The 27,763-nt window shown below is 34.6% G+C and overlaps 1 protein-coding gene across 3 annotated transcripts in view; it reads right to left on the minus strand.

Annotated features, from left to right (window-relative positions):
* The window catches only part of Fam172a (family with sequence similarity 172 member A), a 487,402-nt gene that overhangs the window by 391,205 nt on the left and 68,434 nt on the right, over positions 1-27,763 (minus strand). For all 3 annotated transcript variants that reach the window (XM_047555170.1, XM_047555171.1, XM_047555169.1), the window contains one exon: positions 26,034-26,134. In XM_047555170.1, the coding sequence (XP_047411126.1) occupies positions 26,034-26,134 (101 nt within the window). The remainder of the gene's footprint in view (positions 1-26,033; positions 26,135-27,763) is intronic.

Raw genomic sequence — 27,763 nt, forward strand, 5'->3', positions numbered from 1 at the left:
AGCCAATCTCAAAAAACCAAAAGTTGAATGAACTCACTGATAAGTGGATGATGATACATAATGGGGCGTGGGAGAGAAGCAAGAATGGAGGAAGGAGGAACTGTATAGAGGGAAAAGTAGGGTGGGAGGGGTGGGCGGAAGGAAAAAATAAAAGAATGTATCAAACAGCATTATTCTATGTAAATGTATGATTACACAAATGGTATGCCTCTACTTCATGTACAATCAGAGAAACAAGATGTACACCATTTGTTTAAAATAAAAAAAAATTTTAAAGAAAAGCATACAAGTAACAATAAGTGTTGGCAAGGATGTAGAGAAAAGGGTACACTCATACATTGTTGGTAGGACTGCAAATTGGTGCAACCCCTCTGGAAAGCAGTGTAGAGATTTCTCAAAAAACTAGGAATGGAACCACCATATGACCCAGTTATCCCACATATAATAAGAATTTAAAATTAGCATATAACGGGGATGAAGTCACAGCAATGTTTATAGCAGCACAACTCAACAATAGCTAGCTATGGAGCCAACCTAGGTACCATTAACCAATGAATAAATAAATCAAATGTGGTGTATATATACACAATGGGGTATTACTCAGACATAAAGAAGAATAAAGAATGACTTTATGACATTTGTCAGTAAATGGATAGATCTGGAGACTATCATCCTAAGTGAAAAAAGCCAATCCCCCAAAGCCAAATGTTTTTTCTACTACGTGGAAGTTAACCCCCAACAAGCGGGGGGGGGGAGTTCAGTGGAGTAGACAAAGGGGAATAAAGGGAAGGAATGGAGAATGGGAAAAGGAAAGAAAGTGGAATGAATCTGATATAACTTTCCTATGTACCTCTATGAATATACTAAGGAGTGGGATAACTGGGTCAAATGGTGTTTCCATTCTTAGTTTTCTAAGGAATCTTCATACCAATTTGCAGTCCAACCAACAATACATGAGTGTACCTTTTTTCCCACATCCTTGCCAACATTTACTGTAACTTGTATTCTTGATAATTGCCATTGTGAGTGCAGTGAGATAGAATCTAAGTGTGGTTTTAATTTCCATTTCTCTAATTTCTAGAGATGTTGAACATTTTTTCATGTAATTTTTGACCATTGATATTTCTTCTTCTGATCAGTTCCTTTGCCCATTTATTGACTGGGTTATTTGTTCTTCTGGAATAACATGTTTTGGGTTCTTTGAATATGCCACAGTAAATTTCAACATCATATACATCCAAAAGAAATTATTTTTTTTTAAAAATAGCTATGGAAAAATAACAGAAAGAAAAATAGAAGTGAAAAGGGGAATAGGGAGAGGAGAGGGGAAGGAAAAGTACCAGGGAATGAATTACAACAACATATATTCTATGCTTTTATAATTATGTGAAAATAGATTCTACTGCCATGTTTAACTAAAATGAGCCAAAGAAAGAAAGAAAAGAAAGTAGATACCTAATCTCACTCTATACAAAAGTGACCTCAAAATAGGTCAGAAACCAAAAAATAATATCAGAAATTTCAGCCAGGCGCAGCAGCCCATACCTGTCATCCCACTAGCCTGGGAGGTTGAAGCAGGAGAATCACAGGTTCAAAGCCAGCCTCAGCAACCAGTGAGGTGCTAAGCAAATCAGTGAGACCCTGTCTCCAAATAAAATACAAAATAAGGCTGGGGATGTGGCTCAGTGGTTGAGTGTCCCTGAGTTCAATCCCCGGTATGCATCCCCCCAGAAAAATTTCAGAAACTGAAATTTTTAAAAGAATACATAGGGGAAACACTCTAACATATAAGCACAGGCAGTAGCTTACTAAATAGGTCCATATAGCTGAGGAAATAAGAGAAAAAAATCAATAAATGGGATAGCATAAAATTAAGTGTCTGCATAGCAAAGAAAATGAGAGAAGAGATAACCTACAAAATGGGAGAAAATCTTTGCCAGCTACTCTTCCAACAAAGGATTAATATCCACAATATATAAAGAACTCAAAAACTTAACACCAAAAACTGAAATAACCCAATAAATAAGAGAACAAATGCATTAAACAGATTTAAGAAGAAATACAAATGGCCAACAATTAGATGAAAAAATGTTCAGCATCTTTAGACATGAGGGAAATGCAAATCCAAACTATACTGAAATTTCGTCTTACTCCAGCCACTCCCTGGTTTTTATCCAAAAGAATTAAAGTAAGAATACTTTAGAGAAACATGCATACCTATATTTATCACAACACAATGCACAATACATTATGGAATGAGCGTAGGTGTCTGTTGATGAATGAGTGAATACAGGAAATGTGGTATATTATACATTATGCAGTTTTATTCAGTCATAAAGAAAAATCAAATTATACCATTTGCAGGAAAAGGATGGAACCAGATACCATAATTTTGAGCAAAATAGTACTTAGAGAGATAAGTATTATATCTTTTCCTTCAGATGTGGAAAATAGAAGGAAAAAAAAAGAAAAAGGACACCCTGAAAGTATAAGGGTGAAGCCTGGGACAGAAGAAAGGTATGGGGGAAGGAGGAAGGGATACGGGGGATACACTGGGAGTAATGCTGATCAAATATTCTTTTTTTTTTTAATCTTTCTTCAGATTCTGTTTTTATGTATGTGTGAAAAGCCACATGAAATCTAACATTCTATAAAATGAATGCACAATTTGAAAAATAAAAAATAGAAACTGGTCAATAGAATTCCATTACATAACTATATTAAAGGACTATAGACTTTCATAAAATACTTTCAGTATATTCAATAAAATTGCTGCTTATAAAACATTGTCTCATATCAAATGACAATTATTTCAAAAAAGCATCTAATGCAAGAAAGAAATCATGCCAGGAAATCACACTACTGTTTTCAATAAAGGTAACCACTTGAAAATAAAACATAAAGGTTCTACCAGGGGTTTTAAAGCAGATACAGGGTGAAGTTTGCGTGACAGGGAAAGGAGCATAGTGGATGAAAAGATGGCACAGAAAATGCCTCAGAAAACAAGAGGCAATGTTCACAGTGTCACTAACTGTAAGAGCAGGTTACTGAAAAAAAATGTGTACCAATAAACTGGTTACTTCTAAATAATTTTCAACTAAAGTAGTCAATTAATTTCCCAATAATTATGAAAGATTTCCAAGAGATTTGGCCTAAGCTAGCGTGGTGATCTTAGGTAGTTATTTTGGTCCTGTAGGATTGGTACCTGTCAATTCTCAGGAATCATTTGCTAACAAGCATGGTATTGTCTTGTCAGTTGCCCAAATGTGTAATGCATAGAGCAACAGAACACAGATACAGGCCTCAACCTGCCTAAATGGGTATCCACTTCTCCACACTTAGAGATTAAAGATAGCATGTTAAGTGTTTTGTGAGAGTATAAGTATGTTAAAATTACATACATTTTGTGAAATTTTTTAAAGAATTTAGTTGCTACATGAAATATGTTTCCTCACTAAGATGTAAACAGAAATTGAAAAACTCATAGAAAGTCTTTCATTGGTAAGTCATTAAAAATCTCACACACACACACACACACACACACACAGTTATACACCTGTTTATGCCTAATTACTCGATAGGTTTGGTTTTATAATAAACTATCAGCTTATTTTTAATCAATTCACACTTTGATTTTGCTCACACTGACTAACAACAACTTCCCATCTGACCTTACTTATTCAATTTTCTTCTTTTTTAGGGTCATCTTTTTAAAATCTTATTTGCTCTCCTACTCCACTAACCAAGTTCATCAGAAAAAAAGCATATGTTTTTCTATCATTCTACATTTCTATAAGTCAAAAACAGGATGGTAATTTTTCAAAATTATCTAAAGGAAGGCATCACTATTTTTAAAAACCATTAATTGCAATACCTGCTAATCTTTATCAACAAAATTAGGAGATTACTGTGCAAGGGAGATCTAGCCCAGAGACACCAGTCCCAGCCCAGTCTGGCTCCAGCCCAAGGTCTAACACCCACGCTGCAGTTGACCATCTATCAACATGTGGGGGTGCCTCTGCCCACTAGCATGGATTATACCCCACCCGGAGGCCACCATCCCTACAGGGGTAGCACCCTTCTTGGTATACTGCCTTATCAAGTTCCTCCCAGGCATCAGGTTCTTGAAGACTAGGAGGTTCAAAGAGTACAGTATAGTTTTATTGTAGATTTTTTTTATTAGTAGTAATATTATGATTATTCCTATTATACTTGCTATTATTCCTACTTTTCTTTTATTAATATTTTTCTCACCCTCTCTATTTTCCTCTTATCTATCTGTCTCCTTAGAGACTCTTTCTCCCTTTTCTCATGCTAACAACAATGTATTTTAATTCCACATTGACTACTCCTATGACATAGTACCTCTAAAGACTCACTTCTTATCTCATTAAAGTTATATCCTACACCCCTCCCCATCCTCTTTGTCCACTATTAGAAAATGCAGTCCTTATTGCAAACCTATTGGCTAAGCAGCAGATAATAATCAAACTCATAATCTCTGTTTATTAAGACAAGCTTAATATCTTAAAGGAATTATTTGAGTTAAAGATGCATACTGTTTGTATGGTGTGCTGCTAATATTGATCTCTCACTTCAAGGTGAGGTATTGGAAAACTGAGGGACACTATAAGTCTATAGGGGAGAAACTGTAATACCTCATATTTGCACTGCTAGAAGGGAAGATACATGAACAATATGAGAAAACAAGGGAAGAAAGTGTTCCAAACAAACCTAGATGCTACAGCAATAAAATACAATGACAACATGGCAGAAGACATGTCAGAAAGGGAGTTCAGAATGTACATAATTAAAATGGTCAGAGAAGCAAATGATAATTTAAGAGAGTAAATGCAGGCAATTAATGATTGCTTCAATCAACATTTAAAAGAGCAAATGCAGGAAGCAAAAGATCATTTCAACAGAGAAAAGTTCTGAATAAAAAACCCAAACAAATATTTGAAATGATGGAAACAATAAAACAAATTAAAAGTTCAATAGAAAGCATAACCAAGAGGCTAGATAAATTGGAAAACAGAACCTCAAACATCAAAGACAAAATATTTAATCTTGAAAACAAAGTTGACCAAACAGAGAAGATGGTAAGATATCACGAATGGAACCTATAAGAACTATAGGATATCATGAAAAAAACCAAATTTAAGAATAATTGGGATTGAGGAAGGCACAGGGATACAAACCAAAGGAATGAACAATCTATTCAATGAAATAATATCAGAAAATTTCCCAAATCTGAAGAATGAAATGGAAAATCAAATACAAGAAGGAGGTTTACAGGCCACCAAATATACAAAATTACAACAGATCCACACCAAGGCAAAATTATAATGAAAATACCTAACATACAAAATAAAGATAGAATTTTAAAGGCTGAGAGAGAAAAGAATCAAATTATATTCAGGGGGAAACCAATACAGATATCAGCAGATTTTTCAACGCAGACCCTAAAAGTTAAAAGGGAACAACATTTTTCAAGTTCTGAAAGAAAATGGATGCCAACCAAGAATCTTAAACCCAGCAAAACTTGTCTTCACATTTGACAACGAAATAAAATCCTTCCATGATAAACAAAAGCTAAAAGAATTTACAAATAGAAAGCTGGCACTACAGAACATTCTCAGCAAAATATTTCATAAGGAAGAAATGAAAAACAACAATGTAAGTCAGCATAGGGAGGAACTAGCCTAAAGGAATAGCCAAATAAAGGAGAAATCAAGTCAAGTTAAAAACCGAAAATAAGCCAAAATGACCTGGAATACAAATCATATCTCAATAATAACCTGAATGTTAATGACATGAACTCATCAATCAAAAGACACAGACTGGCAGACTGGATTAAAAAGAAAGACCCAACAATATGCTGCCTTTATGAGACTTATCTCATAGAAAAAGATACCCACAGACTAAAGGTGAAAGGATGGGACAAAACATACCATGCACATGGACTCAATAAAATAGGAGGGGCATCCATCCTCATATCAGATAAAGCATACTTCAAGCCAAAATTAGTTAGAAGGGATAAAGAAGGACATTTCATAGTACTTAAGGGAAGCACAAATCAGCAAGACATAACAAACATAAATATTTATGCCCCAAACAATGGTGCATCCATGTATGTCAAATAAATCCTTCTCAATTCCAGGAACCTAACAGACCACAACACAATAATACTAGGTGACTTTAACATACCTCTCTCACCATTGGACAGATCTTACAAACAAAAACTGAACAAAGAAACCATAGATCTCAATAACACAATCGATAATTTAGACTTAATGGACATATATAAAATATTCCACCCATCAATGAGCGAATACACTTTCTTCTCAGCAGCACATGGATCCTTCTCTAAAATAGACCATATGTTATGCCACAAAGCTACCGTTAGCAAATACAAAAAGATAAAGCCACCACCTTGTATTCTATCAGGTCATAATGGAATGAAATTAGAAATCAATGACAAAATAAAAAACAAAAATTATTCCAACACCTGCATATTAAATAGTACACTACTGAATGATGCACAGATAACAGAAGACATCAGGAGGGAAATAAAAAAAAAATTCTTAGAGGTAAAGGAGAACAAATATACAACACATCAAAATCTCTGGGACACTATGAAAGCAGTACTAAGAGGAAATTCACTGCATGGAGTGCTTTCAATAAAAGAAGGAAAAGTGAACAAATAAATGACCTAACATTATAGCTCAAAGCCCTAGAAAAAGAAGAGCAGACCAACACCAAAAGTAGTACAAGACACAAATAATTAAAATCAGAGCTGAAATCAATGAAATTGAAACAAAAGAAACAATTCAAAAAACTGACAAAACGACGAGTTGGTTCTTTGAAAAAATAAACAAAATTAATAAACCCTTAGCTACACTAACAAAGACAAGGAGAGTGAAAACCCAATTTACTAAAATTTGTGATGAAAAAGGAAATATTACGACAGACACTACTGAAATACAAAACACAATTAGAAGCTATTTTGAAAATCTATACTCCAACAAAACAGAAAATCTCAAAGACATCAACAGGTTTAGGTTTCTAGACACATGATTCCCCTAAACTGAATCTGGGGGACAAACACAATTTAAATAGATCAATTTCAAGCAATAAAACAGAAGAAGTCATCAAAAGCCTAACAACAAAGAAAAGTCCGGGAAGAGATGGATTCTCAGCAAAGTTCTACAAGACCGTCAAAGAAGAGTTCATTCCAATACTCCTCAAAATATTCCATGAAATAGAAGAGGAGCAAATCCTTCCAAACTCATTCTATGAAGCTAATATCAGCCTGATACGAAAACCAGACAAACATACATCGAGGAAAGAAAATTTCAGACCAATATCCCTAGTGAAAATAGATGCAAAAATCCTTGACAAAATTTTAGCAAATTGCATACAAAAACATATTAGAAAGATAGTGTACCAAGATCAAGTGGGTTTTATCCCAGGGATGCAAGGTTGGTTCAACATCCAGAAATCAATAAATGTAATTCATCACATCAACAGACTTAAAGTTAAGAATCACAGGATTATTTCAACAGATCCAGAAAAAGCTTTCGATAAAACACAGCATCCCTTCATGCTCAAAACACTAGAAAAAAATAGAGATAATAGAAGCATTCCTCAACATTTTAAGGGCTATGTATGATAAGCACTCAAGTCAACATCATTTTAAATGGAGAAAAACTGAAAGCATTTCCCCTAAAAACTGGAACAAGGCAGGGATGCCCTCTTTCACCACTTCTATTCAACACCTTCCTTGAAATTCTAGTCAGAGCAATTAGACAGACCAAAGAAATTAAAGGGATACAAATAGGAAAAGAAGAACTCAAACTACCCCTATTTGCTGATGCCATGATTATATATTAGAGGAGCTGAAAAATTCCACCAGAAAACTTCTAGAACTCATCATGAATTCAGTAAAGTAGCAGGATATAAAATCAATGCTCGTAAAACTAATCCATTTTTGTTCTACCCCATTCACAATAGCCTCAAAAAAAAATTACTTGGGAATCAATCTAACAAAAGAGATGAAAGACCTCTACAATGAGAACTACAGAACACTAAAGAAAGAAATTAAAGAAGACCTTAGAAGATGGAAAGATCTCCCATGTTCTTGGATAGTCAGAATTAATATTGTCAAAATGGCCATACTACCAAAAGTGCTATACAAATTCAATGCAATTTCAATTAAAATCTCAATGATGTACCTCATAAAGAGAGAGCAAGCAATCATGAAATTCATTTGGAAGAATAAGAGACCCAGAATAGCTAAAGCAATCCTTCACAGGAAGAACAAAGCAGTAGTATCAACTATACTACAGAGCAAAAGTAACAAAAATGGCATGGTATTGACACCAATAGACTGATAGAGCAATAGTACAGACTAGAGAAGAGAGAGACAAACCCACAAAAAATACAGTTATCTCATACTAGACAAAGGTTCCAAAAACATACAATAGAGAAAAAATAGCCTCTTCAACAAATGGTGTTCGGAAAACTGGAAATCCATATGCAACAAAATGAAACTAAACCCCTATCTTTCACCCTGCACAAAACTCAAAATGGATCAAGGACCTAGGAATTAGACCAGAGACCTTGCACCTAATAGAATAAAAAGTAGATCCAAACATTCATCATGTCAGTTCAGTACCAGACTTCCTTAACATGACTCCCAAAGCACAAGAAGTAAAAGCAGGAATCAATAATTGAAATAGATTCAAACTAAAAAGCTTTTTCTCAGCAAAGGAAACAATCAACAATGTGAAGAGAAAGCTTATAGAGCAAGAGAAAATCTTTGCCACATACATTTCAGATAAAGCACTAATCTCCAGAATTTACAAAGAACTTAAAACTTTACACCAAGAATTCAAATGACCCAATCAATAAATGGGCTAAGGAAATATACAGACACTTCACAGAAGATCTACAAGTAGTCCACAGATATATGAAAAAATGTTCAACATCTCTAGTAATAAGAGAAATGCAAATCAAAACTACCCTAAGATTTCATCTCACCCCAATTGGAATGGCGATTATCAAGAATACAAGCAACAATAGGTGTTGGTGAGGATGTGGGGGAAAAGGCACACTCATACATTACTGGTGGGGTTGCAAATTAGTTCAGGCACTCTGGAAAGTGGTGTGGAGATTCCTTAGAAAATATGGAATGGAACCACCATTGAACCCAGCTATCCCACTCTTGGCCTATACCCAAAGGATTTAAAATCAGCATACTACAGTGATGCAGTCACATCAATGTTCATAGCTGTTCAATTCACAATAGCTACATTGTGGAACCAGCCTAGATGCCCTTCAATAGATGAATGGATAAAGAAACTGTGGTATATATACACAATGGAATATTACTCAGCAATAAAGAATAATAAAATTATGGCATTTGCAGGTAAATGGATGCATTTGGAGAATATCACGCTAAAATGAGATAACCCAATCCCAAAAACCAAAGGCTGAATGATCTCTCTGATAAGTGGATGATGAAACATAACGGAGGGTAGCAGGGAGGCAAGAATGGAGGAAGGACGAATTGTATACAGGAAAAAGGAGGGATAGGAAGGTTGTGGTAGGAAGGAAAAATAACAGAATGAGACAAACATCATTACTCTATGCACATGTATGATTACACTATGCAACTCTACTTCATGTACAGAGAAATTACAGTTGTACCCCATTTGTATACAATGAATCAAAAATTTAAAAAAATTAAGAAGCACTTTACTTATATTGCTACTCATCTAGGAAAGTAGGCTTTATTTTGTTTTGTTTTTTAGCTTATTTTCTCTCATAGTTGCATCATAACTGTAGATTATTACTTTTCAACTTGCTGCTGTGAAAAATAATTATGAAAGGAACAATTATTAGAGCTATTATTAATTAAAATAAATAGGAGGAAAGAAACTATTCTAAGATACAGCAGCTACTCCTTCAGATCTTCTCCCAAATGAAGAAAGTAACTGAACTGGAATGACAGATAGCAACTGTATGATCATAGTCACCAAGAAGATAGTCCAGGCAGTAAAGGAACAAAACCATCATGTGAAGGAGACATCTCAATATGTAAACTGATACCACTAGCTTCCTTAGGAACTATGATTAAAAGCATTAGAAAAGTGGTTCATTTAGGAGCTGTATCCATGGGTTTGATCGCCTGTAATGGAAGAGCGTGTTTGCATTAATTCAGGAACATATACAATTGAGCAATATACATTATACAACTAAGCATTATCCAATTAAACAATCATAAATAGTTATCAATATAATCTAAACATGCAATAATCTGATCATCATGAGGTAGTTGTATAACAGACTGGTTAAAGGTTAAAGTTAGTATATAAACACTGGTTAATCTTTGTTTGTTCTGAAAAGGGAAATTGTCTTGTCCCTTCTTTGCATGTCAAATGAAATATCCCAGATGAAACAGCAGATATCTTTAAATGCAAGCCATGCTAGATTGACTTCATGTTACCCAGGATATTTATTACAATCTACCCAGATAATAAGAAAGGGTGTAAATAAAGGAAGCTCTTTTATTTATCTTGCCTCTTCAAAGTAAACCTATTACTAAATCAAGAAATGGTCTGCAAAGTCACTTCACATTTACTATTTCAGCTTCTCTTTATGGGTTTTACAGATAATAAGAAAAGCAGGATGATTCTCTTAGCAGCTGGAAGGGAGGATAAAATAGATGGCACTAGGAACTAGGTATGGGTGAAGTTATTAAATGTATATTAAAGAATGGGATAGAGAGAAGACTTGATGGGGTTAACACAAGGATTTTAATGCAGCATTATCAAGGGTTGGTAGACCAATTAAAATTCCTGCCAGTTCTCCAGCACTTAAGAGCTCTAAACAAATGCAACCTCTTAAGGCCAGTTTGGAAGATTATAAGAAGCCAGAAGGCAAAGATAATATTGAAGAGTGTATCCCCACTTCACTGGACATCATGGTATGACAACTTAACCAGAACAAAGACTGATGGGATGATAAAAATCCCTTACTCCAACTTTCAGCTGTATTTTAAAGGCAATATGCATATATATAGGTAAAAGAGCCTGGGGTATAGAGAAGAAAACTTTGAGAAAATTTAGGAGTCCAGGGTGCTGTACTTTGAAAATATTTTCAGGGCATTCATTTAGATAGGAAAGATATGGGAATGCTAGAGCTGACAGGATTACGATAAAAGAAGGAGTAAGAATAGAATGCATAAATCGGTATCATGTGAAGTGATTGTGCCTCCTCTACCTTAATTTATTATTGGGATGAATGTTACACTTAATGGGGAATATTTTCCATAACTAATATTATAAAATAGACCAGTACACAAATGAAAGCCGGTACTCAATGACTCATCTTGCAAAAATGCCTTTTTCTTTTCTTTCTTCTTCCTCTTCTTATCTCGTACTTTGTTTTTTATAGGAAAAAAGAACATACACAATATATGACATATCTAAGGAACAGGACTATTAGTAGTTTTTTATATCTACCAGAAAGGAGTCAAACACCATTTCCCTCATGTGGGAAGGATCCAATTTACAATTGTTGTGTTGCCAATTGTTGTTGTCACCAGCTTACTGTAACAATTTGGAGAGGGAGATCTGAACTTGGTGAAAATCTCTAATATAACAATATACTGTTATTAATGGTTTTATAATATTGGAAACTGAAGAATAAACAAAGACTGATTTAAATACAGTGGTAACACACATGACCAACCAACAGAGGTGGCTGGCAAAAGTCCAGGGAGGACAGATCCAAGATGGCGGACTAGAGGGTGACTGCATCTCCCATCACTCCAAAACTCAGGATTCAAGAAGGGGAGGTATTGAGAGACTCGGACCAACATAGAGCCGTGGGGTGAGTCTCTCCCACCGGGTGAAGATCGGCCCAGGTGGCAGGCCCAGTCAGTGGGCAGCTTCTCGGAGAAGGGCAAGGCGCGAGAGTCTTCCCCAAGCACCCCAGCTCTCTCCGGCAGCAGGCACAATCCACAGCCAGCTTCTAGGAGCAGGCCAGCCTAGTGACATCTTTTCCGCACACAGCCAACCCCAAGCCCCGGACCCAGTGGAGGGTCATGGCCCGCAGGCGGCTTCTGGGACCAAGGCAGGACAGGGAGAGGCTTTCACCAAGCAGCCTGGCTCCCTCAGGCAGGGGCACACCCTGTCTATAGCCAGCTCCTTAGGAGTAGGATCGCCCTGTGAGAGGATTTCCACACAGAACCAGCCCCCAGCCCTGGACCTAGTAGCGGGCTAGGGACATCTTTCTTCAGAAGCACTGCATTATCAAGTTCCTCCAAGATTTCAGGATACTGAAGGCTGGGAGGTGAAATACTGGAAATCTACAGGGACACTATAAGCCAATAGAGGAAATCTACAATATGTCAGATTCCCACTGATATCTGAACAATATGAGAAAACAAGAGAAGAAAATGTCCCAAACAAACCTAGATACTATATCAATAAAACCCAATGACAGCACAGCAGAAGAAATATCAGAAAGGGAGTTCGGAATGAACATAATTAAAACAATCAGGGAAGCGAACGAGGAGATGAAAGAGTAAAGGCAGGCATTAAATGATTGCACCAATCAACAGGTAAAAGAGCAAATACGGGAAGCAAGAGATCATTTCAATAAAGAGTTAGAGATACTGGAAAAAAAAAAAAAAACAGAAATCCTTGAAATGAAGGAAACAATAAAACAAATTAAAAACTCCATAGAAAGAATAACCAATAGGATAGAACACCTGGAAGACAGAAACTTCCACATTGAAGACAAAATATTTAGTCTTGAAAACAAACTTGACCAAACAGAAAATGGCAAGTAATCATGAACAGAATCTATAAGAATTATGGGATATCATGAAAAGGCCAAATTTAAGAATTATTAGGATTGAAGAAGGCTTACAGAAACAAACCAAAGGAATGAACAATCAATTCAATGAAATAATATCAAAAAATTTCCCAAATCTGAAGAATGAAATGGAAAACCAGGTACAAGAGGCTTATAGGACTCCAAATATACAAAACTACAACAGACCCACACCAAGGCACATTATTACGAAAATACCTAACATACAAAATAAAGACAGAATTCTAAAGGCTGCAAGAGAAAATAATCAAATTACATACAGGGGGAAACTAATAAGAATATCAACGGATTTTCAACCCAGACCCTAAAAGTTAAAAGGGCCTGGAACAACATTTACCAAGTCCTGAAAGAAAACGGATGCCAACCAAGAATCTTATACACAGCAAAACATACTTTCAGATTTGACAACGAAATAAAATCCTTCCACGATAAACAAAAGCTAAAAGAATTTACAAACAGAAAGCCGGCATTACAGAACATTCTCAGCAAAATATTCCATGAGGAAGAGATAAAACACAATGATGCAAATCAGCAATGGGAGGAACTAGCCTAAAGGAATATCCAAATAAAGGAGAAACCAAATCATGTCAAAAAACAAAAATGAGTCAAATGACTGGGAATACAAATCATATCACAATAATAACCTTGAATGTTAATGGTCTGAACTCATCAATCAAAAGACATAGACTGGCAGATTGGATTAAAAAGAAAAATCCAACAATATGCTGCCTGCAAGAGACTCATCTTCTAGAAAGAGATACCCACAGACTAAAGGTGAAAGGATGGGAAAAAACATACCATGCACACGGACACAGCAAAACAGCTGGAGTATCCATCCTCATTTCAGATAATGTGGACTTCAAGTCAAAACTACTCAGAAGGGATAAAGAAGGACATTACATACTGCTTAAGGGAAGCATAAATCAGCAAGACATAACAATCATAAATATCTATGTCCCGAACATTGGCTCATCCATGTACGTCAAACAAATCTTTCTCAAATTCCAGAAATCAAATAGACCACAACGCAATAATACTAGGCGATTTTAACACACCTCTCTCACCACTGGATAGATCTTCCAAACAAAAATTGAATAAAGAAACCACAGATCTCAATAACACAATCAACAATTTAGACTTAACAGACATGTATAGAATATAACATCCAACAAAGAATGTATACACTTTCTTCTCAGCAGCACATGGATCATTCTCTAAAATAGACCATATTTTATGCCACAAAGCTAAAGTTAGCAAATACAAGAAGATACAGATACTATCTTGTATTCTATCAGATCACAATCGATTGAAATTAAAAATAAATGACAGAATAAAAAACAGAAACTTCTCTAATACCTGGAGATTAAATAATACACTATTGAATGATGAATGGATAACAGAAGACATCAGGAGGGAAATAAAAAAATTCTTAGAAGTAAACGAGAACAAAGACACATCATATCAAAATCTCTGGGACACTATGAAAGCAGTACTTAGAGGAAGATTTATTTCATGGAGCTCATTCAACAAAATAAGTAAAAATCAACAAATAAACAACTTAACACTACAGCTCAAAGTCCTAGAAAAAGAAGAGCAGACCAACACCAAAAGTAGTAGAACAGGAAATAGTTGAAATCAGAGTTGAAATCAACAAAATTGAAACATAAGAAACAATTAAAAAAATTAACAAAATAAAGAGTTGGTTCTTTGAAAAAATAAACAAAATTGATAAACCCTTAGCCACACTAACAAAGAGAAAGATAGAAAACTCAAATTACTAAAATTCGGAATGAACAAGGAAATATCACTACAGACACAAGTGAAATACAAAAACATAATTAGAAGCTATTTTGAAAATCTATACTCCAACAAAACAGAAAATCTCAAAGACATAAACAAGTTTCTAGAGACATATGAATTACCTAAACTGAACCAGGAGGACATACACAACTTAAATAAATCAATTTCAAGAAATGAAATGAAGAGGTCATCAAAATCCTACCAACAAAGGAAAGTCCGGGACCAGATGGGTTCTCAGCCAAGTTCTACAAAACCTTTAAAGAAGAGCTCATTCCAATATTCCTCAAAGTATTCCATGAAATAGAAGAGGAGGGAACTCTCCCAAACTCATTCTATGAAGCCAATATCACCCTGATACCAAAACCAGACAGACACATCCAGGAAAGAAAATTTCAGACCAATATCCTTAATGAACATTGATGCAAAAATTCTCAACAAAATCTTAGCAAATCACATACAAAAATATATGAAAAAGTACACCACAATCAAGTGGGTTTTATCCCAGGGATGCAAGGTTAGTTCAACATCCGGAAATCAATAAATGTCATTCACCATATCAACAGACTTAAAGTTAAGAATCACATGATTATTTCAATAGATGCAGAAAAAGCATTCGATAAAATACAGCATCCCTTCATGCTCAAAACACTAGAAAAAATTGGGATAGTGGGAACATTCCTTAATATTGTAAAGGCCATCTACACTAAGCCCATGGCCAATATCATTCTAAATGGTGAAAAAATGAAAGCATTCCCCTAAAAACTGGAACAAGGCAGGGATGCCCTCTTTCACCACTTCTATTCAACATCGTCCTTGAAACTCTAGCCAGAGCAATAAGACAAACCAAAGAAATTAAAGGGATATGAATAGGAAAAGAAGAAATCAAACTATCCCTGTTCGCTGATGACATGATTGTATATTTAGAGGAAACAGGAAATTCCACCAGAAAACTTTTAGAACTCATAAGTGAATTCAGTAAAGTAGCAGGTTACAAGATCAATGCTCATAAATCCAATGCATTTTTATACATAAGTGATGAATCTTCAGAAAGAGAAGTTAGGAAAACTACTCCATTCACAATAGCCTCAAAAAAAATAAAATACTTGGTAATCAATCTCACAAAAGAGGTGAAAGTCCTCTACAATGAGAACTACAGAACACTAAAGAAAGAAATTCAAGAAAATATCAGAAGATGGAAAGATCTCCCATGTTCTAGGATAGGCAGAATTAATATTATCAAAATGGCCATACTACCAAAAGTGCTATACAGATACAATGCAATTCCAATTAAAATTCCAATGACATACCTTACAGAAATAGAGCAAGCAATTATGAAATTCATCTGGAAGAATAAAAAACCCAGAATAGCTAAAGCAATCCTTAGCAGAAAGAGAGAAGCAGGGGGTATCACAATACCAGATCTTCAACTATACTACAAAGCAATAGTAACAAAACGGCATGGTATTGGTACCAAACAGACAGGTAGATCAATGGTACAGAATAGAGGACATGGACACAAACCCAAATAAATACAATTTTCTCATACTAGACAAAGGGGCCAAAAATATGCAATGGAGAAAAGATAGCCTCTTCAACAAATGGTGCTCAGAAAACTGGAAATCCATATGCAGCAGAATGAAACTAAACCCCTACCTCTCACCCGGCACAAAACTCAACTCCAAATAGATCAAGGACCTTGGAATCAGACCAGAGACCCTGCATCTTATAGAAGAAAAAGTAGGTCCAAATCTTCAACATGTTGGCTTAAGATCAGACTTCCTTAACAGGACTCCCATAGCACAAGAAGTAAAAGCAAGAATCAACAACTGGGATAGATTCAAAGTAAATAGCTTTCTCTCAGCAAAGGAAACTATCAGTAATGTGAAGAGAGAGCCTACAGAGTGGGAGAAAATCTTTGCCTCTCATACTTGAGATAGAACACTAATTTCCAGAATATACAAAGAACTCAAAAAACTCTACACCAAGAATACAAATAATCCAATCAACAAATGGGCTAAGGACAATCAACAAATGGGCTAAGGAAATGAACAGACACTTCACAGAAGATCTACAAGCAATCAACAGATATACGAAAAAATGTTCAACATCTTTAGTAAGAGAAATGCAAATCAAAACTACCCTAAGATTCCATCTCGCCCCAATCAGAATGGCGATTATCAAGAATACAACAACAATAGGTGTTGGCGAGGGTGTGGGGAAAAAGGTACACTCATACTTTGCTGGTGGGGTTGCAAATTAGTGCAGCTACTCTGGAAAGCAGTATGGAGATTCCTCAGAAAGCTTGGAAAGGACCCACCATTTGACCCAGCTATCCCACACCTTGGCCTATACCCAAAGGACTTAAAATCAGCATAGTACAGAAATACAGCCACATCAATGTTCATAGCTGCTCAATTCACAATAGCCAGATTGTGGAACCAACCTAGATGTCCTTCAGTTGATGAATGGATAAAGAAAGTGTGATACATATATATATACAATGGAATATTACTCAGTCATAAAGAATGATAAAATTATGGCATTTGCAGACAAATGGATGAAATTGGAGACTATCATGCTATGTGAGATAAGCCAATCTCAAAAAACCAAAGGACGAATGATCTTGCTGATAAGCGGATGATGACACATAATGGGGGGTGGTAGGGGTTAGGGTTAGTGTTAGGGTTAGGATTAGGGAAGGGGGCAAGAATGGAGGAAGGAAGGACTGTACAGAGGGAAAAGAGGGGTGGGAGGGGTGGGTGGAAGGGAAAAAAATAACAGAATAAATCAAACAACATTACCCTATGTAAATTTATGATTACACAAATGGTATGCCTTTACTCCATGTACAAACAGAGAAACAACATGTATCCCATTTGTTTATAATAAAAAAAAACGTCCAGGGAGTAACCTGGGTAAAACTCACTAGTGATATCCCACAGGCAGCTAAAAAAAATGGCTATGCTCACCTACTTTGGAAATTAAACAAGAAACAACATTTGGTTGGGCTCTCGTGGTTACGAAGCGTACATATTCTACATCTGAAAATAATGCTAACTCCATCCATAAAGGTATGTGAAAGAAGACCATACTTAAACAGAGACCTGAACAATGTCAGGCTATATAAAATTACAAAAGGCCAAAGTAGTTCAATCAATACCTTTCAGGTTTTATAATCCACATTTAGATATAATTTTGGAAGTGTCTGAAGCTTGAATTCATGCAGTTGGAACTTACCATCTACTAGAAGAACACAAGGATAGAAGTATCATATTCACAATCAGGATAGCCTCTTCTTCCTTAGAATCAATCTTGCAATCATCTAGGGAACTATTAGATCCTACAGCCACATAAGTATTCCTCTATTAGCAGTTTCTAGTTGACAACCAAAAAGTTGCATGGTTTACAGATGGCAGGCCCAAAGTAATAGGCAGTATACTGTGTAAAAAGTTGCCACATTATGACCATTTGATGCGGAAAAAAAAAAATCAAGAAAAATAAATCAGCACAGTGAACTTAAATGCATGCTGTTATTCTTGCAGTGAAAGAAGAGTTGACGAAAATAGGAGCTCTATGGTTTGCATTATCCTGACTCATGGGTGGTAGTAAATGGCTTAGTAATATGGTCAGGAAAATAGCAAAGGACTACTGTACTACTGAAGTAATGAAGAAATGCAGGCAAGAGCCTATGTCAAAAGCTCATGATTGTGTCCCATGAGTATAAAGCATGAATCTATGGGAATTTACAGGACTCAGTAAAGTAGGATATGTTGAGACACATCAAAAGAATTGTCTTATAGAATCATAGGATGATTTGAATTAACAAGTAAATATCAGTATACTCTCTCAAGGCAGTTGCTTGTACCCAGAAACAATGTGGACACATGGGATCTTCAGTCATGCAGTGATAGCTGGAGAGGCATATTCCTCTTGTATTCTCTGAGGCATAAAATGGCAATGATTTTCCAACCTACCCAGAAGGAAGATGGTGTCCAAACAGGTACAAGGCGAATTCTCTAGGGTGACAGCTCTGCTCATAGGTGATAAGTAGGCTATACTGGACTATAATAGGCATGACGGGAACAGACACTTACTTTGTACTGGGCTTTGCACACCTGGTAGTAGACTCAGATACTCAAAACCCAGTGAGAGGTCTGTGGGGAGCCATCCATACCTAGCAGAATCAGACTTGGTTGAGCAATGGGATACAAAGGTCTGACTCCCAGGAACTGGCAGCCATGATGAACTGTTCCAGATTGCCTAGGAAGTAAGTGACCCTGTGTGGGAGTGGCTTACTGTGTGATGATATGCTAGTTCCCAAAGCAAATGGCTTCCCTAACTCCACCCAATCCTGTTCCTCACAGAAGAGAGCGGACAGAGATAAACAAGAAATTAAAACTTTTATATCAATAATAAAGGTTAATTAGAAATATTTTTAAACAATGTAGTTCTATTTTCCCCCCATGCCTCTAACATTTACATAGCACATTAAATGAATATAAAATGATAACACATGTACAACCTCACTTCTTCTCCACAATAGTACAAATAAGTTTATTCCCATTTTACAGTGAATGTTTATATTATTTCTCTAAAGTCACAAAGATGTGACTGAGACAGAATAAGAATGTACTGGCCTGATGACCAGTACAATATAAGATGCATGAATTTCCCATTTTGAAAGTATTAGCTGTATACATAGTTGCATTATATTCAAATATTTGAGTAATAAAATAATGATAATTTGTATTGTTCCTGACTTTCAGCTATTCCTACTTTTAAATATCAGAATATAAAAGCTGAAAAAAACTGTAAGTTTCCCACTGCCCACATTCTTTAATAAAGCACATTTTAAAAAATGTAATATTTTTGGTAATTTTTCATTATTTTACTAGATTTATTACTAATGTAGATCCAGAGAGGGGATTATGCCCTTAGTTGTTTCTGTGAATGTGATCCTATTCCTTAATAAAGCATCAATGTTACAAACTAGTTGCTGCTATTTTCTTCTTCAGCACATCAACAATTTCTTAAATTCTTAAAGAGGCTACCAAGATGTATATCAACTCAGGAAAGAACAAAATCCTACCCTGTAACTTTCTGCTGGACTTTAAATTCTCAACTTAATAGAAATTCAGTCTTAACATGAAAGTTGAGAAAATTTCACAAGTTATGTGCTGTTTCTACAATCCTATTTACTACTTAGCATGATAGCCTTCCATTCATTCTGACTGAGTCTAACAGAAACATAATTGTTTGCCATTCAACTCTAATACATGTATACTAAAGACTTTTATTTTTGAAAACTACCCTTTAACACCATTTCCTCACCTCCTTAAGTTGACAATATCTTTCTAAATTAACGAAATTATCCGAACTTAGTAAGGGGATGTATTTTTAGTCATAGGTAGTATGAAATATATATGCATTAGCAAAAGCATTTGTTTGACTATAGAATATGACTGAATGTATTCTTTTGTGTAATATGGCATGGCATTCTAAAATCAAACTGACATCTCAATTTATTTTACTTACACAAGATGTTTAATTTACATGGAAATGATAGAGCATTTCAGGAACGAGTCTTAAAAACAATTTCTGCTGAATGACTGCTATAATAATCTTCTTAAGAGACAAATAAACATAAACTAAAACAGCAACTGTGAAACATATATAGCAGCTCTCAGCTAAAGACAAAACTCGATATTAAGTAGAAAAAGGCTAAAAAACCAGATGGGGTTTTCTTTCAGATTGCAAGTTGAAGTTAAAATGTTCCTTAAAACTTCAATACTAAGCATATCAAAAGCTTTTATTAAAGCACGTACTCAGGGAGAAAATTCAAATTTGTATTGTTTTGATTCCTCCCCTTGACCACTGATAAAGAGAGGAGACCATTTCAGTCCATCTATATTCAGAAGAACTAGAACTAGAATCTCATTGGTAACAAATACTAAGATATTTTCAGAATTCAAATATGAAAGTTGTCTGTTTGAACACTGGAGAGTTCTGCAAGATATTCCAAATTATACTGAAGATTGATATAAAGGTAAAATTTTCCAATAAAATGCCAAATATATATTATTATCTTAGTCCATGAAGCTTTGATAGTCCAAAACTTCTAGATATTAAATGGGAACTGAAATAAAAATAATTAAAAATTGTTTGGTTTTACAAACAGGAAAGTTACATTATAGTTTTCCTTTCTTACAATAATAAAATGTGCATCTTTATGTTTGAATTTCTAAATTTAAGAAACTCTTCTAAAATATATAGATTCAGAATTTATATTTAACAATTTATGAACTTCTATCACTTTCATTTATTATCCAACAAATATAAGGACTGGAATAAATCTAACCAAAGAGGTCAAAGGCCTCTACAGGAAAATTAAAGAACACTGAAAAATGAAATCAAAGAAAGAAGATGAAAAGGACTCTCTGTTCATGGATAGGAGAATTGATATTATTAAAATGGCCATATTAACTAAGATATTAAGAGAAAGAATCAGTAAATAGGATAGCATAAAATTAAAAAGATTCTGCATAGCAAAGGAAATAATTAACAGAGTGAAAAGACAACTGACAGAATAGAAGAAAATCTTTACCAGCTATTCTTTCAACAGAGGATTAATATCACAATAGATAAAAAACACAAAAAACCCACAAATTATTCAATCAATAAATAGAAATGAACGGAACACTCAAAATAAGAAATACAAATGGCCAAGAAATATATGAAAAACTGTTCAACATCTTTAGCACTCAGGAATGCAAATCAAAACTACACTGAGATTCCATCTCACTTCATCAGATGGCAATCATCAAGAATATAAATAATAATCCCACACCTGTAATCCCAGCAGCTCAGGAGACTGAGGTAGGAGGATTACAAGTTCAAAGCCAGCTTCAAAGCCAGCCTCAGCAACAGCAAGGTGGTAAGCAACTCAGTGAGACCCTGTCTCTAAAGAAAAAAAAGGCTGGGGATGTGACTTAATGGTTGAGTGCCCCTGAGTTCAATCCCCAATACTCAAAAAGGAAAAAAAAAAAGAAGAATATAAATAATGAAAGCAAGACCAGGAGAGTAGAAGAAAGGCACCTGAGGAAGGATGGAGAGAAAGGAGAGACATGCTGGGGAATGATATTGGCCAAATTATATTGATCTATTGTATGTGTGAGTGGATATGTAACAATAATGCCCACCATTATGTTTAATTATAATGCACCAACAGAAATTTGGAAAAATTAAAAATTTTTACAAAGGAATACAAATAATAATAAATGCCAGCAAGAATATACAATAAAGGACTACTTATACATTGCTGGTAGGACTGTAACTTAGTATAATCACTATTGAAATTAATTATGGAGATTTCTCAAAAGACAAGGAATGGATCTACCATATCACCCAGCTATACCAATACTCAATATTTATCCAAAAAAACCAATCAGCATGCTGTAGCAAAACATGCATACCCATTTTTATAGTAACACAATTCACAATAGCCAAGTTATGAAATTAGCCTAGGTATCTGTCATCATATGAATGAAGAAAATAAATGAAATTACATCATTTGCAGAAAAATGGATGGAAGTAGAGAGTTTACATTAAATAAATAAGGAAAACTCAGAAAGATAAGTACTATATTTTCTTCTCTTATATATGGAAGCTAGAGAAAAAAAAGTAGATCTCATTAAAATTGAAGGGAGATAATTATGGTAAATGGTGAGAAGGAAGAATAAAAGGGAAGTGGAGATACTAGGGAATGAATTCATTAACTTATGTTATATGCATGTTTGAATATGCCACAATGAAGATCACTATTTTGCATAATTAATATAAACCAATATTGTAAGCCTGGCATGGTGGTGCACATTTGTAATCCCCGTTACTTGGGAAGCCAAGGAAGGAGGATCACAAGTTCAAGGCCAGCCTAGGCAACTTAGTCAGATCCCATCCTAAATTAATTTAAAAAGAGTCTGGGATGTAATTCAAGAGGCCCTGGGTCTAATACCAAATTTCAGGGGTCAGTGTCGGGAAAAAGAAAGCAGTGACAAGTAGCATAAGCAAATTTAGGAAACCAATGTCTTTAGTATTGTATTTTCTTACTCAAATTTAAATCTTTCCAGTGGCATTCATCTCTAAAGTCACCTTAAGTTCATTTTTCTATTAAGACAAGTTAAGAAGAAAAAGAGAATAGGATAAACTAAGAAAGAAAAATGGAAATGAGGAAAAGCTTCCTATAGGAGGAGACAGCAGAGACAAAATCTGAAGGTATGATGTGACAAGGGAAAAAAGAATGTAACCTAAGATAAAAGAACAAGATGTAAGTGAAGAAGAGTAAATAGGTAAAATATAATTTGTAGACAAGGCCCAAAAATGAAAGTTAAGTAACATGAATGAAAAGCCAGTTTTACAGATGTGTTAAATCACACCATAAATAACTCCAAACTAATTCACTATAGTAAAAACTATCATTATTAGTATACAATGAGATGTCATACAAATCCTAAAATGCAAGAAATGAAATTTAATTAATAAACAACCTTCAACAACAAAATTAGCAATAGAACAATTACTCCAAATCGAACATGAAAAGCAAGATGGTATGGAACAAATACTGTAATAACCAGAAAGACTTTCCCTCTCACACCCCCATGACTTTTATTGTGTTGAAATTATGTTTACTTTCAATCCATACATTGAGGAAGAAAAGGTCTGAAGAAGGGTCTATTGAGCTAAGAACACTAACTTCATAAAACATTGATCTAAAAACATTGTAATAAAAGTTAAATGCTGTGATTTGAGGTGATCACACAGGGCCAATTTGATCATGAATACAAATCTGAATGCAGGCACAGGTGAGATAATGTAGATAATATAGAATATAGAATAATATAGAATATGCCTATTCTATATTAATATTTAATGATTATAAATAATCATTAAATGAAAACTCAAATTATTTTAATTCTCATGGAAAAAGGTTCACCAAGAATAAATCCGTGACCTCTGTTTTAGTCACCTATTATCGCTGTTGTGACTAAATGACCTGACCAGCACAACTGTAGAGGAGGAAGAGTTTATTTAAGGGCTTGCGGTTTCAGAGGTCCTAGTCCACAGAAGGCCGGCTCCATTCCTCAAGGCCTGAGGTGAAGCTGAACATCATGGCAGAAGAGTGTGGCAGAGGAAAGCAGCTCACATGGTGATCAGAAAGGAGAGACTCTACTTGCCAGATACAAATATATACCCCAATTCCCACCTCCTCCAGCCACACCCTACGACTTCAGTTACCACTTAGTTAATCTCTATCAGGGAATTAATTCACTGATTGGATTAGGACTCTCACAACCCAATCTGAATCTTCTTGCTTTGTCTCACACATGGGCTTTTGGGGAAACTTCAGATCCAAACCATAATACCCTCCATATAATCAAAGAATTAGGTATGAAATCATAGGAGAAAGGAATTATTTACATATTGGATGATCTAACAATATATACAAGCTGGGTTTTGACATAGATGATGTTGAAGGATACAGATTCTGAGTAAAAAACATGTAGATGCCGAAAAAGGAAAGGTTATGTTTGGAAAACAGCAACTTGTCCAAGTGAGTTGATACACACAGCTCATGAAAAGGAGTAAAATATAAGTTCCATTTAAAAACAAATAAAAAACACTAGGTCCTTCTATAAGGCCATTATAGAAAGAGTATTCTATAATAAAAATATAACCAGTTACATCATATAATTCGAGTGGAACTGGGCATGATTTTTTATAACTTTTTAATGTTTTTATTAGTGTATTATAATTAATGTAATATTGGGGGTTCATTTTGCATAATCACATATGCATGGAATATAAACTGCTCTACTTCAATCCCTAGTACTTCCCCGTTGGCTCCCCTCCTACCTTCCCCTGTTCTCCTTCCTATATTCTATGGGGTCTTTCTTCTATTAATTCATTGTTTTTTTAAACTGTTGCTTTATAGAGATTCATAAAGGTGAAATTCACTGTGGTATATTCATATATGTATATAACATAATTATTATACAAAACAGAAACGATCTGGTCACTGAATAAATTCAAATTATAAATGCTAGACAACACTGCCAATAACTGTCTAGGTTCTTGTGAGATTTTTACACTGCTACAAGATAACAGGTTGAGCATGCACGATCTTTCAAATGCTGTCAGAAGACACCAAACTCCTGGGTCACAAACAAAGACTGATAATCAAGAGACAACAGGCAGCATGAATTTTATATGTTCATCTGTTTCTTTTGGCCCTCAAATTTCAAATAATCAATGTGGACAGGTTCATTTGGATGCTGAGCACATAGTAGGACTGTCACAGCTAATGAACCTCCAACAGCAAACCCAATCTTATAAGGGAACTATTGGCAAACTTGCCATTTTTTGCCATTACTCAGGAAAGGGAGAAGCACTATCTTTATTATATTGAATAGCCAACGAATCTGCTGGCTGCCTGGGAAAGAGACATGATCTCTATCTTGGAAGCCTGTTTCCTATACAGATTTTCTTAAAAAGACAGTCCATTACAAAGCCTAATAAAGCCTTTTCTCAGAAGCATGCAGAAGTGCAAAATACATGAGGGGAATTGTCTCCCAGCATATTATAAATTCTTTATGCTATTATTTAAGCTATCATATATTCTTTTTTATTATTTAATCAAGCAATTCATTTTGACTACTTTAACAAAAAGCCAAAATGGAATATAGAAAGTAAACTAGTTATCTAGTTATCATACTAAACAAATGTTTCCATATGCATCATTTAAAAAATAAAGACATTATAAGAACATGTAAAACTTTTAGCTTTAACAAAGCATTCAAATGACAAATGACATTTTTCAAAGCTTCCTACCAATGATACCATGTGAGATATCCAATGTTCATAAGGCCTAATTCTTATTAAATCAAAGGCAAGTAGGTTAGATTCACTTATTTCTCTTCATGTAAATAAACACTTAAAAGAATATTTATTTCTCCTGGCACAGTGGGAGATTCAACCTCTTAAAAACATTTAAAAGGATAAAAATAAAATCTGGCATGAATTTGTTTTTCTATGCAATGATTCACTACAAAATGTAAAGGTCATGGGAAGGATATATTTGTACAAAAGCAGAAATTTTTAAACTGAGGATATGTTTCTAACATAACCACGTAAAAATGACCAAACACAAGACACAAAAACCTTTTTAAATCACTTTTTATACAAAGTGTGCAAACTAATACATTTCCAAAACTTTTATTCTGAATATTTAAAATTGAAAAAAAAACAAAGTAAAAGTATATGTGACATACCTCTCCCAGAGCCTCATATCTTTTCTGGTTCCATCTGTGCAAATCTTCCCGGTAATTAAAAACAAATGGTTCCCCAGTTTTTATGTGTCTTAACTGCCCCTCTAGAAAACAAACAAATAATATTAATTCAGAGTTCACTTACAATAATATGAAAAGTAAAATAAAAACATGTCTGATAACATTTTAAACACTCTCAGAACAGTTTATTTTTCCCTAACTTTTTTTTTTAAAACTTCAAAATGGTATATACCTATTGGTATTATAGAAAAATGGTTGCTAAGTAATCAAAAGCTATTCTTGATTTTCGTTTTGCTAATATAAAGCACCACTAACCATATTTTAGGACCTATTACAAACAAGAATCTCTACCAGATATCGTCATCAAAATGGTCCTAGTTCTCAAAAAGCATAGAGCCTATATGTGGAATAAAAGATAAATATTAAAAAGCTAAATAATTTTTTCAGAAAGTTAAACAAATAAAGTAAGTCAACAATCTAAACTGCTATAGAGATTCATGCAGACAATAATGTCTGGGATGATTTTGGAAAACTGATGAATCTCTACAGACTATAATGAGGTTCAGAAGATTTCTTTGACATTTCTTAAGTAGGTCTTGAAATATAAGTAAAATACCAAATGGAAATTGCAGAGAAGCAGTACACTAATACAAATTTAGATGGCTAAATCTTACAAATCAGAGGTCTTTACTGATAATGACTAAGCTTTAGTAACTGTTCATGAGTACAAGCAATGAAGCTGCATAGGTACAACAGGGGGATGTGCTGACATTTTTCCCCAAGGTCCTTTCCTCCACAGAATAGCACTTTTAGCCCAGACTAAATAAGGTTACTTAATTGAGATAAACAGATTAATTCACACATTGGTGAATATTTTGATCATAAATATTTCTATTTTATTTAACAAAGACATATTACTTATGTGATAGTCTTTAGAGCTATATGCCCCATACAACAATCACAGTAGGTTTGTTTACCATGAGTAATGTTAAACCAGTCATCCTGCTCAAAGCATTCCATAGTCAAAAGACTCTACTCAGAGCAAATATTCATCTTATTTACCAAAAGTTTTGATTATCAGCATGTTTAAAAGGAGAAAAAACCAAGCCATCTTTTCCTAGGAATATTCTTCTGGTAGTCAGGAAAGAAACAGACCACAGGTCAATTGCTTTAACCCCACCAGACACCATAATATTACTACTTACTTATATATTGGAATAAAATATTCTTTATAAAAAAACATGAAAATGAACATTGGCAAAAAAATCAAAGTTTCTATGTTCTTTGATTGAAACTCACTCAATATTCTAGCACTCAGAGACTGAAGCCCTAACACCTGTAAGGGGATACCCACTGATTCCGTGATGACAGATCATCAATTTGACTAATGCAGAGCAACATACAGAAAACTACAACTCTAATGCCACCTACCCTGTAATAACATCACCCTTCAAATACAACAGTGTATTATTAATATTATTAATTCTTTATTCCAGAAATATACTTGTAATCAATGGTATATTTTTCCACATTCCCAAGTACAAAGGTTATTCTAATTAGGACCTAATGAGTAAATTTTAAAATAAGGATGTTGCCTTAAAAATCATGGAAAATTGAGTACTTTGTTTTAAAATATTGTCACAGCTAATTATTTCCAGCCACTTCACTTTATACACTGTGTGAAACAGTAACATCTTTCAGTATAATTTAGT

Source organism: Sciurus carolinensis, chromosome 6, assembly GCF_902686445.1.
Source record: "Sciurus carolinensis chromosome 6, mSciCar1.2, whole genome shotgun sequence".
NCBI lineage: Eukaryota > Metazoa > Chordata > Mammalia > Rodentia > Sciuridae > Sciurus > Sciurus carolinensis.